At 36.2% G+C, this 14,765-nt stretch overlaps 1 protein-coding gene across 4 annotated transcripts in view; it reads left to right on the top strand.

Annotated features, from left to right (window-relative positions):
• PHKA1 (phosphorylase kinase regulatory subunit alpha 1) overlaps positions 1-14,765 on the top strand; it is a 132,560-nt gene that overhangs the window by 77,418 nt on the left and 40,377 nt on the right. For 2 of the 4 annotated variants that reach the window (XM_016943717.4, XM_016943716.4), the window contains exons 17-20: positions 6,750-6,828; positions 10,524-10,690; positions 12,897-13,073; positions 14,494-14,585. In XM_016943717.4, coding sequence (XP_016799206.1) covers positions 6,750-6,828; positions 10,524-10,690; positions 12,897-13,073; positions 14,494-14,585 — 515 coding nt within the window. The remainder of the gene's footprint in view (positions 1-6,749; positions 6,829-10,523; positions 10,691-12,896; positions 13,074-14,493; positions 14,586-14,765) is intronic. The other 2 variants (XM_016943718.4, XM_024353349.3) reach the window with 1 other exon arrangement.

Below are 14,765 nucleotides of genomic sequence, written 5' to 3'. Positions count from 1 at the left end.
CAATAATGAAGACCTTGAAAATTAGCAAAGATATTTAATATAGATTTTTCTCAGAAGTCTGAAACTATCAAAAGGTTTTGAGCAAGGAGTAATATGATAAAAATGATGTTTGGGGACTATTGGTGACAGTACACATTGTAGTGAGGAGAGACTGATGTCAAAGAAACTAATCCACATATGAGGTGAAGAGAAAGTACACTGGATTGGAGGTAATAAAAGTAGAATGAAAAAGAAAGATATGAGTCATTTTAAGCAACACCCAACTCAGATATTGGATAACTAGATATAAGGTATGAATTAAGATAGCTATAACAAAATACCAAAAAGTTGGTAATTTATAAACAATAGAATTTTATTTTGTACTGTTCTGGGAGCTAGGAAGTCCAAGATCAAGGTGCTGACAGGTTTGGTGTCTGGGAAGGACCTGAAGTCTCTCCTTCTAAGATGGTGCCTTATTGCTTCATCCTCTGCAGCAGACACACATGTGTTCTTACATTGTAGAAGGGACAGAAAAGAAGCAAACCCACTCTCTTAAGCCCTTTTATAAGGGCCCCGATCCCATCCATGATGGCTCCACACTCATGACTTAATCACACTAGATGGCCTACTTCTTAATGCTATCACATTGGTGATTAAGTTTCAACAAACGAATTTGGGGGCACATTCAGATCATAGCACTAGGTAAATGTTGCTGCATTGATAGAATCAGAGACATTTTATATGAAGAAGCCAATTATAAAGGGACATGAATTTGTAGTGACAAAGAGATTTCAGAATTGAAATACCTGAGAGTTGGGATGAGATACATAGCCACAGCTTGGGAAGCAGAATAAAACTAAAGATCTAGGCTTAAATCAAGCATTTTTGGTACTTGATATGTGGTCACATAACAAAAACAACAATAACAATAGCAATAATAACTGTAATATTTACTGAATACTTTCTCTGTGCCAGGCACTGAGCTAAGTGTTTTCAATTAATTATTTTGAAATCTCTACAACACTCTTATTCAGGCAGGTACTCATTATCCAAAGTCACAAAGCTAGTAAGTGACAGAGCCAGGCCTCAAACAAGATCTTTCAGTCCCTGAAACATTACCAACAACAGTGTGTTTTTGCCAGTGAAAATTTTGTGCTGGTGAAAAGAGAATAAACATTAGTGATCACATTGAAATGTGGGTTAGTTAAATTCTCATATTAAAGACAAAGATTCCTGTAATACATAAAAGAGCAAAAACAATACATAAATGGCATCCAGGTGGATGCTATTTACAATAGATATCCCTAAAATAAAATCATAAAAAAAGATGGAAGAAAAGAATATGTAAAGATATATCAAGTAAATGCTGACAAGAAAGCAGTGGTCGCAGTATTAATATCAAAAATAGCAAATAAAATTCAAGGCAAAAATCAGTAAATGGGATAAGAAGGATATTTTATATTGATAAATAGTACACCAACATGATATAACATATATAAACTTTTATGTACTCAATAATGTGAATTAAATGTATAAAGCAAGTATTTAAGAAAACTTAGGGACAATATCACAAAACTATTATATATTCATGATGGGAAACAACAACATCTATCAGAATGTCACAGATCAATTATACAAAATAATTAAAGACATAGAGGAGTAACAAACTTGATTTTTGTATTTATGGGTGTATATATAACTATGTATCCAAAAAGGCAGAACACACAAAGAATGTTTATGGTTAAAAAGTAGAAATCATACAAATGATATTGCCAGATACATGACATAAAACTAATTAACACAGAATAGTTAAAAAGAATCTAACTATAAAGGAATTATATTTTTCCCAAATAATTATTAGATTAAAGAGAAAGTCAAATTTGAAATTATATGCTTCTTAGAAATGAAAAATGATACCACTACTTATAATTTATGAGATTTGGTCAAAGTCATATTTAGAAATTTCATATCCTTAAATACTTCTACTTTTAAAAAGTGACTTTTAGTTTTGAGACAAGATGGCATAGACTCACTTCTCCCTATTCCTCCTGCTAAGTGCAGCTAAAAGTCCTTGACATATATAAAACAAACATAAGAAAACTCTGAAAGTTGGAAACCAGGCAGATCAGCTAGAGACTTTAAGACCTGAAGAACAGCAGAGCAGTAAATATCCTGGGCCTTATATGTCCTGGACTGGAAGCTAGAGAAGCTGACATCTCAGAAATACAAAAAGGAAAAAAAAAAAGGAAAAACAGGTTTTTTTAAAGACCCAAGGAAAATCTGCTTTGTCTAGCTGAAGGAACAGGAAAGGAGCAACCTAGAGAGACAGAAAACTTTTAGACCCTATTTTACTAGGCCCCACTTATGCCCCTGTCAGCAGAGACTGAGTGGGGACTCTGGACTTCCACACTTGCACAGCTCTGAAGAGGCATCCCTCTCCCTCTTAGGAGTAGTATCAGAGAAGGGCTAGTGGGGAGCTTAAACTTTCATCCTCGCCCAAAAGTAGAGGAGCTCCTCCCCCTTCAGCCAGTGTGGTGTCAGTGATCAACAGATATCAACAAATGTTGGTGTTATCATGCAAAGATTTTAAGGCAGTTATCATAAAAACACTTTAACACACAATTACAATCACACTTGAAACTAATGACAAAGTAGAATGTATGTCTTAGCAAAGAAACTGAAAATACAAAGAACTGAATGGAAGTTTTAGGACTGAAAAATATAATAACTGAGATGGACAACTCACTAGATAGGCCCAGTAGCAGAATGGAGAAAACAGAGTGAACTTGAATACAGAACTATAGAAATCACCCATTCTGAACAACACAGTAAAAAAAAAAAAAAAAAAAAAAAAACTGAAAAAATATGAACAGAGCCTCAAAGACCTGTAGGACTAATAACAAAAGATCTAACATTCATGTTATAAAAGTTTCAGAAAGAGGAGAAAAAGTGTGAGAGAAAAACAGAAAAAGCATTCCAACTAATAATGACTGAAAAATTGGTAACAGACATAAACCTACAAATTTTTTAAAAAATGAGAAAATCTTAAACATGATAAAATCCATGTCAAAACACATAATAATAAAGTTCTTGAACATTAAAGAAGAAATATCTTGAAAGTGGCCAGAAAGAAACAATACCATGTCTATAAGCAACAAACAGAATGACAGCAAATTTATCATCAGAAACCATGGACACCAGAGGGAAGCGACACAACATTTTTTAAGTACTGAAAAAAAAAAGAATTTTAAACCAAGAATTTTGCCCTATCCAGTGTACTTCAAGAATAAAAGGAAAAAAGACATTCTCAGATGTAGGAAAGCTAAGTGAATTTGTCAGCAGGAGATCTGCCCTAAAAGAATGGTTTGAAGAAAGTTCTTGAAACAGAAAGGAAATAATAATAGATGGAATCTTGAAACATCAAAAAGAAAAAATAAAAATAGGAGTGAAAATATGAGTAAATACAATAGACTTTCTCCACTTCAATTTTCAATTTTCCCTTTCTTTCTCTCTCTCTCTCTCTCTCTCTCTCTCTCCCCCCCACCCCCCCTCTTTTTCTTTTTCTTTTTCTTGTTCAGAGTCTCTCTCTGTCACCCAGCCTGGAGTGCAATGGCACAATCTCAGCTCACTGCAATCTCCAGCTTCCGGGTTCAAGTGATTCTCCTACCTCAGCCTCCCCAGTAGCTGGGATTACAGGCATGCACCACCATGCCCGGCTAAGTTTTTGTATTTTTTTTAGTAGAGAAGGGGTTTCGCCATGTTGGCCAGGCTGGTCCTGAACTCCTTCCACTTCAATTTTCTAAATTATGCTTGATAAGCATTGCTTAATGTAGTTCTCAAAGTATGTAGAAGAAATATTCAAGGCAAGTATATTATAAATGGGGAAAAGGAAGGACCTTAATGGGACATAAGATTCTATACATCACTTTAATTGGTATAATGTTGACACTAGTAAAGAGTGATATATGCATCATGTTTGTATATATAAGACAATGCCTGGAGTAACCACTAAGAAACCTATAGAAGGAGATAACAGTCAAACCCAGTATAGGTAAATCAAAATGGCATTCTAAAAAATGTAAAAGTAACCCATAAGAAGGCAGGAAGAAGAAAATAGACAAATGAAGAACAGAGGTACAAATAGAAAACAATAAAATGGCAAACTTAATCCTAACATATCAATAATTACTTTAAATAGCCTAAATACATCAGTTCAAATATAACAATATATGTAGACTGAAAAGAAAAGGAAGGAAAAAGATATACCATGTAAACATTAATTTTAAAAAGCAGAAGTAGCTACATTAATATCTGGTAAAGTAGAACTCAGAGTAAAGAAAAAAACAGGTAATAAAAGTGTTAGGAAAGACAAAGGAGATATAGCAACAGAAATAGAGGAGACTTTAAACACTGTAAAAGAATACCAACTACAATTTTGTACATCTAGATAAAATTGACAGATTTTCTAGAAAAGTAAGAATACAAGTATAAGCTGAATAGGAACACTTATAAAAGTGTATGAGAAAAACTATAAAACTATTGAAGACAATAAAATATTTTAATTAGTAGAGAGGTACACCATGTTCCTAGACATAAATAGTTAATATTGAGAAATTACCCACTTTCATTATATCAATTCAGGCAATTCCCAATAATAATAAAAACATAAATTTTTATGAACAAGCTGAACCTTGATTTCATATGTAAGAGAAAATGTAAATGAATAACCAGATTTTTAAAAAGAAAGTGAAAGATCCATTGTAATTAAAACAATGATGAAGATAGAATTTCAAATAGAGACAAAATTTAATATAAATACATTTGGGAAAATAATTCATTTAGGCTTGCTACTTTACTTTTTTTGCAAAAATACATTCTAAATAGATTAAAGAGCTAAACATAAACAATAAACCTGTGAGAGTCTTAGAAAAAAATACGGGAGGTTGGGCGGGGTGGCTCAAACCTATAATCCCAGCACTTTGGGAGGCTGAGGCGGGAGGATACTTGAGGTCAGGAGTTTGAGAGCAGCCTGGCCAACATGCTGAAACCCCATCTCTACTAAAAATACAGCCAGGTGTGGTGGCACGCGCCTGTAGTCCCAGTTACTTGGGAGGCTGAGGCAGGAGAATCACTTGAACCCGGGAGGCGGAGGTTGCAGTGAGCCGAGATTGCACCACTGCACTCCAGCCTGCATGACAGAGCCAGACTCCATTTAAAAAAAAAAAAAATGTATATATATATATATATATATATATATATGGGAATATTTTTGTTATCTTAGGTTGAAGAGAGCTGTCCTTTGCAAGACACAAAAATAAAATATTGTCAGATTTTGAAACATGAAAATGAAATCTTTTATATCAAAAGCACTGTGGATGTGGTTGAAAGAAAAATAATAAACTAGATAAAGTATTTGTCATACATATGAGAGCGAAAAGGGTAATATCCACAAAACACGAAAAACTCTTGAAAGTCAATTGAAAAAAGATAAACTACCTAATGGAAAAATGGGAAAAGGACATGATCAGGCAATTCATAAAAGAAATACAGATTTTTAGTAAATACATGAAAATATGCATAATCTTATTGGCAATAAAATTAAAACAATATCTTCTTCTTTTACCTATCAGATTAAGAAAAATTTAAAAGATTATTGCCCATTGTTGTTAAAAGTGTAGGAAAGGCCTGGCGCGGTGGCTCACGCCTGTAATCCCAGCACTTTGGGAGGCGGAGGCAGGTGGATCACGAGATCAGGAGATCGAGACCATCCTGGCTAACACGGTGAAACCCCGTCTCTACTAAAAAAAAAAACAAAAAAAATACAAAAAATTAGCCAGGCGTGGTGGCGGGCGCCTGTAGTCCCAGCTACTCTGGAGGCTGAGGCCGGAGAATAGCGTGAACCCGAGAGGCGGAGCTTGCAGTGAGCCGAGATCAAGCCATTGCACCCCAGCCTAGGTAACAGAGCGAGACTCCGTCTCAAAAAAAAAAAAAAAAAAAAAAAAAAGGGTAGGAAAAAGTCTTTCTATACTGTTGGTGGAAATATAATTGGCACAACTCTTATAGTGGGTAATTTGGCAGTCTCTGTAAATTTACTTAGTAAGTGTTTCATTTGTCCTAATAGTTCTACTTGTAAGAATTTAACCTAAGGATATAATAGAATAAGTGCATCAAGATGTAGGTACAATGGTCTTCATTACAGTGTTGATTATAATATAAAACAGTCTAAATTTAGTAAGAATTATTTTTAGCTATTACAAAGGTAAAGTTAGAAAGCAGATCATGAAAGAGTATATGTAGTATGATTACTTCCACATAAAATCAGGTAATTGTTAGCTTTCTAGATATTTTTTATGCCTATACACAGACATATGTGCCAAGGTTCTTTATATGAGATAATGTGTATAAAATGTTTAGCACAGTGCTTGGCACATAACATTCAACAAGTAGTGGCTACTGGTATTATCAGCATTCAGTAGTCATTCAGTGTTCTGCCATCAGACACTGTGCTAAGTACTTCTGACAAATAAGATAATGCTGACAAATAAGATAATGCCTTTGAGGAAATCTGTCTATCAGTTATCATCCCTTACCATTTGCCCATTCTTAAGTGTTGTTGGCTCTCAGATGAATTATTAAAATCAGGGTGGTCAATGAGGAGTGTCTCATTTGTATTGTAACCACCAGAATGTTGATTTGAGATAATTACAAGATTTCTCCCTACTTCAGAGTTAAAACCACAAAGATTGTTTTAAAATTCTGTTCATTTCAAGATGAAGATGGAAGAAGCTTGAATTCAAGTATCCTGGCAGCACTCCGAAAAATGCAAGATGGCTATTTTGGTGGGGCAAGGTAAGTGACCTCTATACACTCTTTAGTGAAATGAAATGAAATTAAGGGGCTGGATATAGTAGTGGCATACCTGTGATGCCTTTCTGTGTATGATAGTCCCCCCTTATCTACAGTTTGACTTTCCGATATTTCAGTTACCCGTGGTCAACCTGTAGTTTGCAAATAGGTGAGTACAGTACAATAAGATACTTTGAGACAGAGAGAGAGACTACGTTCACATAACTTTTATTATAGTATATTGTTATAATTGTTCTATTTCATTATTATTTTGAGCTCTTACTATGCTTAATTTATAAATTAAACTATATCATAGGTATGTATGTATAAGAAAAAACACAGTATATATATAAGGTTCAGTACTATCTGCAGTTTCAGGAATCCACAACGGGGTCTTGGAACATATCCTGCAGGAGTAAGCGGGGGCTAACTGTATCTTCGATAACATAATCCCATCCTACTTAGAGGAGTTTGATAGATTGAATCAAGGAATTTAATGTTGTAGAGGAAGGTTGGAAGTTTTTCCTACCCTGTTCTTTGCCTAGATCTCAAAGGATCAGAAAACCTGTTTTGTTTTGTTTTTTTAATGCCTACTGGATTATTTGATTCTAGCTGCTTTTGTTTTCTTTTTCCACTTAAGTTTTTATTTTGAAAAATTTCCAGCTTACAGAAATTTGCAAGAATACTACTGAACACCCATATACCCTTTCTCAAGATTCACCTGTTATTAACATTTTGTCCCACTGTGCATTCTCTATTTCTTCCCTTCCCTCCCTTCCTGCCTTTCCCCCCTTCCTTTCTCTCTTCCTCCCTACATCCTCCCATACACATACATATGCATATACACACACACACGTACATACTACATATACTATGTGTTTTATATATATATACATATATATACACACATGTACACACATGCTTTTTTGCTAAAATAATTAGCCATAGACATCATAACTCTTCAACCCTAAATACTTAAGTTTTCTGTTTTTTCTAAGAACAAGTGCATTCTTACATATAACTATAATATAATCATCACACTTAGTTTGGGAGGCCAAGGGGGGCAGATCACTTGAAGCCAGGAGTTCAAGACCAGCCTGGCCAACATGGCAAAAACCTCTCTCTACAAAAAATACAAAAATTAGCGAGGCATGTTGGTGCATACCTGTAATTCTAGCTACTTGGGGGGCTGAGACATGAGAATCTCTTGAACCTGGGAGGCGGAAGTTGCAGTGAGCCAGGATTGCGCCACTGCACTCCAGCCTGGGAGACTGTGGAAAGCAGTTTGGAGATTTCTCAAACAACTTAAAATAGAACTACCATTCTACCCTGTAATCCCATTACTGGATATATATCCAAAAGAATATAAATCATTATACCATAGAGACACATGCATATGTTCATCACAGCACTAGACACAATAGCAAAGATAAAGATGGGCATCAACCTAGATGCCCACCTATGGTGGACTTGTTAAAGGAAATGTGGTACATAATGCACCATGGAATACTACAGTGCCATAAAAAAGAACAAAATCATGTCCTTTGCAGCAACATGAATTCATATAGAGGCCATTATCCTAAGCAAATTAACACAGGAACAGAAAACCAAATACCACATACCACATGTTCTCTCTTATAAGTGGGAACTAAACATTGAGTAGACATGGACACAAAAAAGGAAACAATAGACACCAGGACCTTCTTGAGGGTGGAGGGCGAGAGGTAGGTGAGGATTGCAAACTACCTATTGGATACTATGCTTACTATGGGTGATGAAATAGTTTGTACACCAAACCCCTGTGACATGCAGTTTACCCATGTAACAAATCTGCACATGTACCCCTGAGCCTAAAATTAAAGTTGGAAATAAATAAATAAATAAAGTAGAAGGAGAAATAAGAACAGTTACCCAATTATCCCAATAATGTTTTATCATAGCTGTTTTCCCACCAATCCAGGATCCAATCAAAGATCACATGTTAGCAGTTAGTTGTTATATCTCTTTGGTATCTTTTAATCTAGAAGAGTTCTCCAGCCTTTTGTCAATCTTTCATGAGAGTTTTCATTACATTTTTGAAGAATGCAGGTCAGTTATTTTGCAGAACATCTCACAATTTGGATTTGGCTGGTTGTTTCTCATTATTAGATTCAGGCTACATGTTTTTGGCAGGAATACTACCTGTGTGATGTTGAGTCCTTGTTTTAAGTTAGGATCTTTAAGATGGAGAGCACCCCTTCAATGGTTAGGAGAGGCACAAGATGGAAATAAAGATTTTATTACTTACAGGTCCTGCAGGTGAGGTACACAGAATACCTGGAGGCCACACACACTGAGGTCAGGGAGCATGTGGAGAGAGAAAAAGAGAGACCCATGGGCCAATGCCTTTATTGAGGTCCAGGGCATTATCCAAACAGATATTCCTTGGGGAGTTTTAATTGGTGGGTTTAAAGCAAGTAGGCATGACTTCCTGGAGGTCACACTGTGACTGAGAGGTGGTCACTGTGGCATATTGGCATAGTTCATGTAGGATGTGAGGATCAGTGAGGCTAGTCAAATAGATCACATTTAGCTGTCCCTTAGGGAGGTGGTTACCAGGAGGAAGTTGTATAAGGCAGATATGTGGACTGACCACAGTGAGGAACTGAGGGAGGTGTAGAACTGGAAACTGTCAAAGATTCCTGAACTCTGCTTCTGGTATGAGAAAGTTAAGCTTATATTCAAAATAGATGCCAGGGAAACATACAATTATAAGAATTTACTACAGTCTCTTTCAGTGCATCATATCAGAGGCACATGAGATTTGTTTGTGACATTATTGGGTGATGATAACCTTGATCACTTGGTTAAAGTGTTCAACCTGGTATCTGCCAGGTTTCTGCATATCCTTTCTCCAACAGTCTTTGATCAAATCGTATTAGCTTCCGTTGATCCTTGCATGAATTCACTTATTACTATTGGAGTTATTAAATGGTGTTTCTATCATTCTGTGTACATTTATTGGTTGAAATTCTTATGTTAAAAAAAGAGCTTTCCCTTCCCCCCCTTTTATTTTGTAGTTTAGTATCAGCACAGATTCATAGATTATTATTTTATTCAATATGCCATGATCCATTTCTGTTATTATTTCAATATTTTAATTATCCAAGGTGTGGCCATTGATAGCCCCTTCAAGTTGGCCTCTTTAGAAATTTTTTAATGCTGACTTTGCTTTTGGGTTTTGTAATTGTCTTCATAAGTAGGAGACGATATGGCTTACAGTCTACTATAATTTACAGAATTGTCAAGTACCATCCTTTATGTTCAAATGGCCTTTGGGTATTTTTTTAATGAAGTGATGGGTTTGTGATGACTTATCTTCATTCTCTCCAGGCTTCTCCAGTAGCCAATGCAAATTTTTACCAGATGTTTGGCATAGTTAGCAACGTAATATATGGCAGTAGAAGAGAGCAAAACTGGTCTGCTGGTGGATTGTTAATCCATAATTGTAACCTTTATTAATACAGTCCCCTAACCATTTAAGATGTACACCATGCCTAGGAGTGCTGTAAAATTTTATTTTTATAAAATTTATATTAATGTATGCACATTAGTAATCCCCCAACAAAACATGTTAGGTGTCCTTTTATCACTAAGATTGTGTTGTTTAAAAAGGATCACCCCTGATTTTCTGTTTTCTATCCTCCTCTAATTTTTAGGGTTCAAACAGGTAAATTGTCAGAGTTTTTGACAACATCTTGTTGCACACACTTGAGCTTCATGGACCCTGGACCTGAGGGTAAGCTGTACAGTGAAGATTATGATGACAACTACGATTACCTGGAATCTGGCAACTGGATGAATGATTATGATTCAACCAGTCATGGTAAGGAGGCTTCATAAAGCACTGGCCTGGCTGGACAAAACTACAAAATATTGTTTAGCACCATCCTTAATAATTTATGCTGCCAGCAGTCTCACAGTGTTCTATCCTCACTCTAGATCTCTACTTTTGTTTGGCTTTACTTTTCCTCCCTCTACTTACCTTTGGTTTCTGGTCTAATATTCCTGTGGTAATTGTGGAGTATGGAGTTGGACAGTCCCTTACTAAGATTGGGGAAGATTCCTCTCCCAGGCATTTGAAGTGGCTGGTGATTTTGACATGGGAAGAAGCAGTGGTGAGTGAGAGATGATTAATCAAGTATGAAGAGGAAAATAATACATATACAGTACTGCTTTTTGACATTAAAAAGCATAAAAATATGAAATTTAATTAGAGTCCTTTTCATATAATATTAGAGGAGCATATCGGAATCTCTGGGGAGGTCTGTGTAGTTTGAAAAAGCCTATTCAGTATGTCTGTTACTTTCATAGTACAAACTAGGCAAATACAACTAAGTCAAACTCTAATTGGCTTCTAGCAATACAAAGGTGATATAGTGAGAAAGCATTGCAGGGGCATGAATTGAAAGTGACTGAGCAACACTACCCTACAGTGTTAAAATACTGACTTAGGCAGAGCAGGCATTATGTTGCTTGAATTTCATACAGAGAAGGGCCAATAAGAAAGAATTATTTGTCTAGCCCTCTAAAACATGATTTGCCTGCTTTCATTGTCTGGGTACTTGACTGTTAGCCTGTATCTTAAGGCAGCCAATTTCTTTATCTTAAGAGTGGTATGTTGGAGAAAAGAAAAAAATAAATTTGCTGCCCTCAGTGAGGTCAGCCAGCACAATCTCATACAATAGGACAACACATTAGCAGTCAGAAGGACTATTTTCTTTTTTGGGCCCGACATTTACTCACTAAGCACCACTTCATTCATTCTGTGTTTGTTTTTGTAAGATCTAAAACAGTTGAATTTCTTTGTTGGAAAAGTACATTAAATACAAGGCTATTTACTGTTATCAGTAATAACCAAAGTCATGATGTCTTGGCATAAAATACTTTGAAAATTAAATGAGAAGATCATATATTGAGATTGTTTGCTCTTCTATGGGTAGTTGTGATTTTTATCTGTAGTACTCATTCCATTGGATTACTAAAATATATATTTCTAATGATACGTATTACTGAATTTGACATTATGGCATTCTGAGTCACTTTCCTAGTTCCGGGTTTACTCATCAGTGTTCTCAAAATGAATGTATTTATTGCTTGCCAGCCCTTCTGTGGGTAAAGAGCTTCTCTCCATATTCTTCATAATCCTCCACTCAAGTCTCTAGATTGTATTCAAGGTTACAATCTTTGTCATTAGGATGTCACTGAATATGAGCTCCATTCTTACAGCTCTACTAGTTCGCATTAGTCACATCAGAGCACAGAAAGACATCTGGAGAGATCAGTAAATATCATCAAAAACCAGATGACTCATGACTGATACAGCAGACTTTGGTATCGATCTGAATAGTGTGCTTTTCTAACTATAAACCTTGTGAATATTCATGTAAAGTCTGAAATATTAAGCTTCCACAGGATATATGTATGTTTTTCTTTCCATTACCCATACTCAGAGATAATGTTATAGAAGGTATATGGGAGAAGGGGAGCCCAAGAAGATAGGGACCATATCCATCCTCTTCACCACTGAAATGTCAGCACCTAGTACACTGCCTGGTACATAGCAGCCAACAAATATTTGCTGAATAAACAAATGAGGTGACTAAGAAGATTTTTGCCCTTTCCTGGCCCTTCCTCACCAAAGTCCCCTCACATTAGTGTGACCTGAAGCTCCCTGTTCTGTTCCTCCTCCATCCCTGCCACCATTACTATCACATGCACACACACAAATACACAGATTGCTAAATGCTTGCTCCAATGTAAAACAAGCTCATACTGCTTTCAAGAACCCTGATCTTGTCTCAGCAAGTTGAAGAGGAGGGGGATCCTAGTAAATGGCCATGGTCACTGGATCTTAAAGTGATGAGGTTATATCATGATCACAAGCTTTTCCTCCATGAGCTAAAAACAACCTACTTCTGGTGCTGTGTTGTGAGCACAGGAGCCAATCATTCTCTTTGCTGGGGTAGATTGTAAAGTAACTAAAATATTTTCATTCTTTTCTCTTCCCCCTCCCTCCACTAACCTTGCAGCTCGCTGTGGTGATGAAGTTGCTCGTTATTTAGATCATCTTTTGGCGCACACTGCTCCCCATCCTAAACTAGCCCCTACCTCACAGAAGGGAGGGCTAGATCGGTTCCAAGCTGCTGTGCAAACAACCTGCGACTTAATGTCCTTGGTGACCAAGGCCAAGGAACTGCATGTACAGAGTGAGTAATGCCGTGACTCACCAGAGTCAGGCACAGGATGACGTGAAGCCCAGGATAGGGGCGGGCATTGATTACAATGTAAGCAGGAACTTTAGTTTTTGTTCACTGCTTTATCCCCAGCATCTCAGACAGCACCTAGAACATATTAGACACTCAAATATTTGTAAAATTAGTGAATTGTGTATAGTTATGCTGCAGGTAGTGCTGTGTAGTCTGGTTTAACTGGTAACATGGTAAGAAGAGGCAGAACAAGAGACACGGAGCATATTCAACTATAACATTAAAGTTTGAAATGGTAGAAAGGGTTTTTCCTTTGGGAAAATTACTTCTATGGAATTTTGTTGTTGTTCCAGCAATGTAGAGCTGTTTTGTCAAATATAATACTCATTCTTTACAACTTTGCCATTCTTCTCCCCATGGCCACTACCCTCCTTCAGTTGTATTCGCAGTGGAGGGTGTCTTCTGCCACACATTGCCAGGAGTAGTCATAGTTCCTAAGAGTGTTCAATGTCTTTATAGTAGCTGGATATGAAAGGAGAGAAGGGCTCCTTGGCCACACCTAGAAGACCTGAATGTTAACATTTTACAGATGATGAGAATGACTGAGATGCATGCTCTTGCTGTCTAAAACTTTATTGACCATTACTAACCAAATACATTAAACATGAACATTGGGAATCATTTAACATTTATAATAGGGAAAAGCTCAGCATACCCTCTGAGTATGCTTCCTCGAGAAAGGGCTTATATGAAGAGATGAAATTTATTGTTATACTTCTCAATTGTGAACCAGAAAACTTGGGCTTAATTCCCAGCTCTGCTACTTACTTGCTTGAACAGTTATTTGAGCTCTGTATCTCTCTTTCTGTATCTGTAAAGTGGTGAAAATTACAAATCTTTCCTTAGAAGTGATGGTAAGTATTTCAACAATGAACTGTAAGTAAAAAATCTTAGGAATATCTCAAAGTTGGTCAGCAACTACATTTTTCTTATTCCCTAGATAGGATCATCCATTCACTTATTCTTAGGGAAATTTAACCACTAGCAGCCAGATATTCACCTAGAAAAGTTCGGAAAATAGAAAATGCAACTGAGTTCTTTCTATTATATGTCGTATTCCATCAAAGTATCAGTGAACGCACCATCGTGGATTAATCACATTAGTAAATTTAATATGTTACATGTCCAGCTAGTGCTATAATTCTAGAAATTCAATTCAAAATATACTTATTAATTGCACATTATTTAAATTATCTTATATTCATATTTATTTTCTTTGATATTACCAAGAAAGGAGAAATTTGTCATTCTTGTTCTATAAAGAACTGACTCACATGTGACTTAATTGTTGAAGTCAACTGTGCATTTCTATTAGTCTCCTAATTACCTAATATTTCCCATAAATGTCATATTTTTGCAGATGTTCACATGTATCTTCCTACGAAGTTATTTCAGGCTTCCCGGCCTTCATTCAACTTACTTGATTCACCTCATCCCCGACAGGAGAACCAGGTAAATTTGTGCAGGAGGTATTTCTATTAGCTTTTTGAAAAACTGCCATCTTTATGGGAAATAATAGGACTAGTCATTATGGTTCTTGTTACTAACTAGTGGTACGCAAAATGCTATTCTGGTGAAGATACATGTTCTTTTCAGTTCACTTTTACATTGGGCAAGTTTGTCTGGTCAGAC

The sequence above is a fragment of the Pan troglodytes genome, chromosome X, assembly GCF_028858775.2.
Source record: "Pan troglodytes isolate AG18354 chromosome X, NHGRI_mPanTro3-v2.0_pri, whole genome shotgun sequence".
NCBI classification, from domain to species: domain Eukaryota; kingdom Metazoa; phylum Chordata; class Mammalia; order Primates; family Hominidae; genus Pan; species Pan troglodytes.
This window is presented reverse-complemented; position numbering and strand designations above follow the sequence as displayed.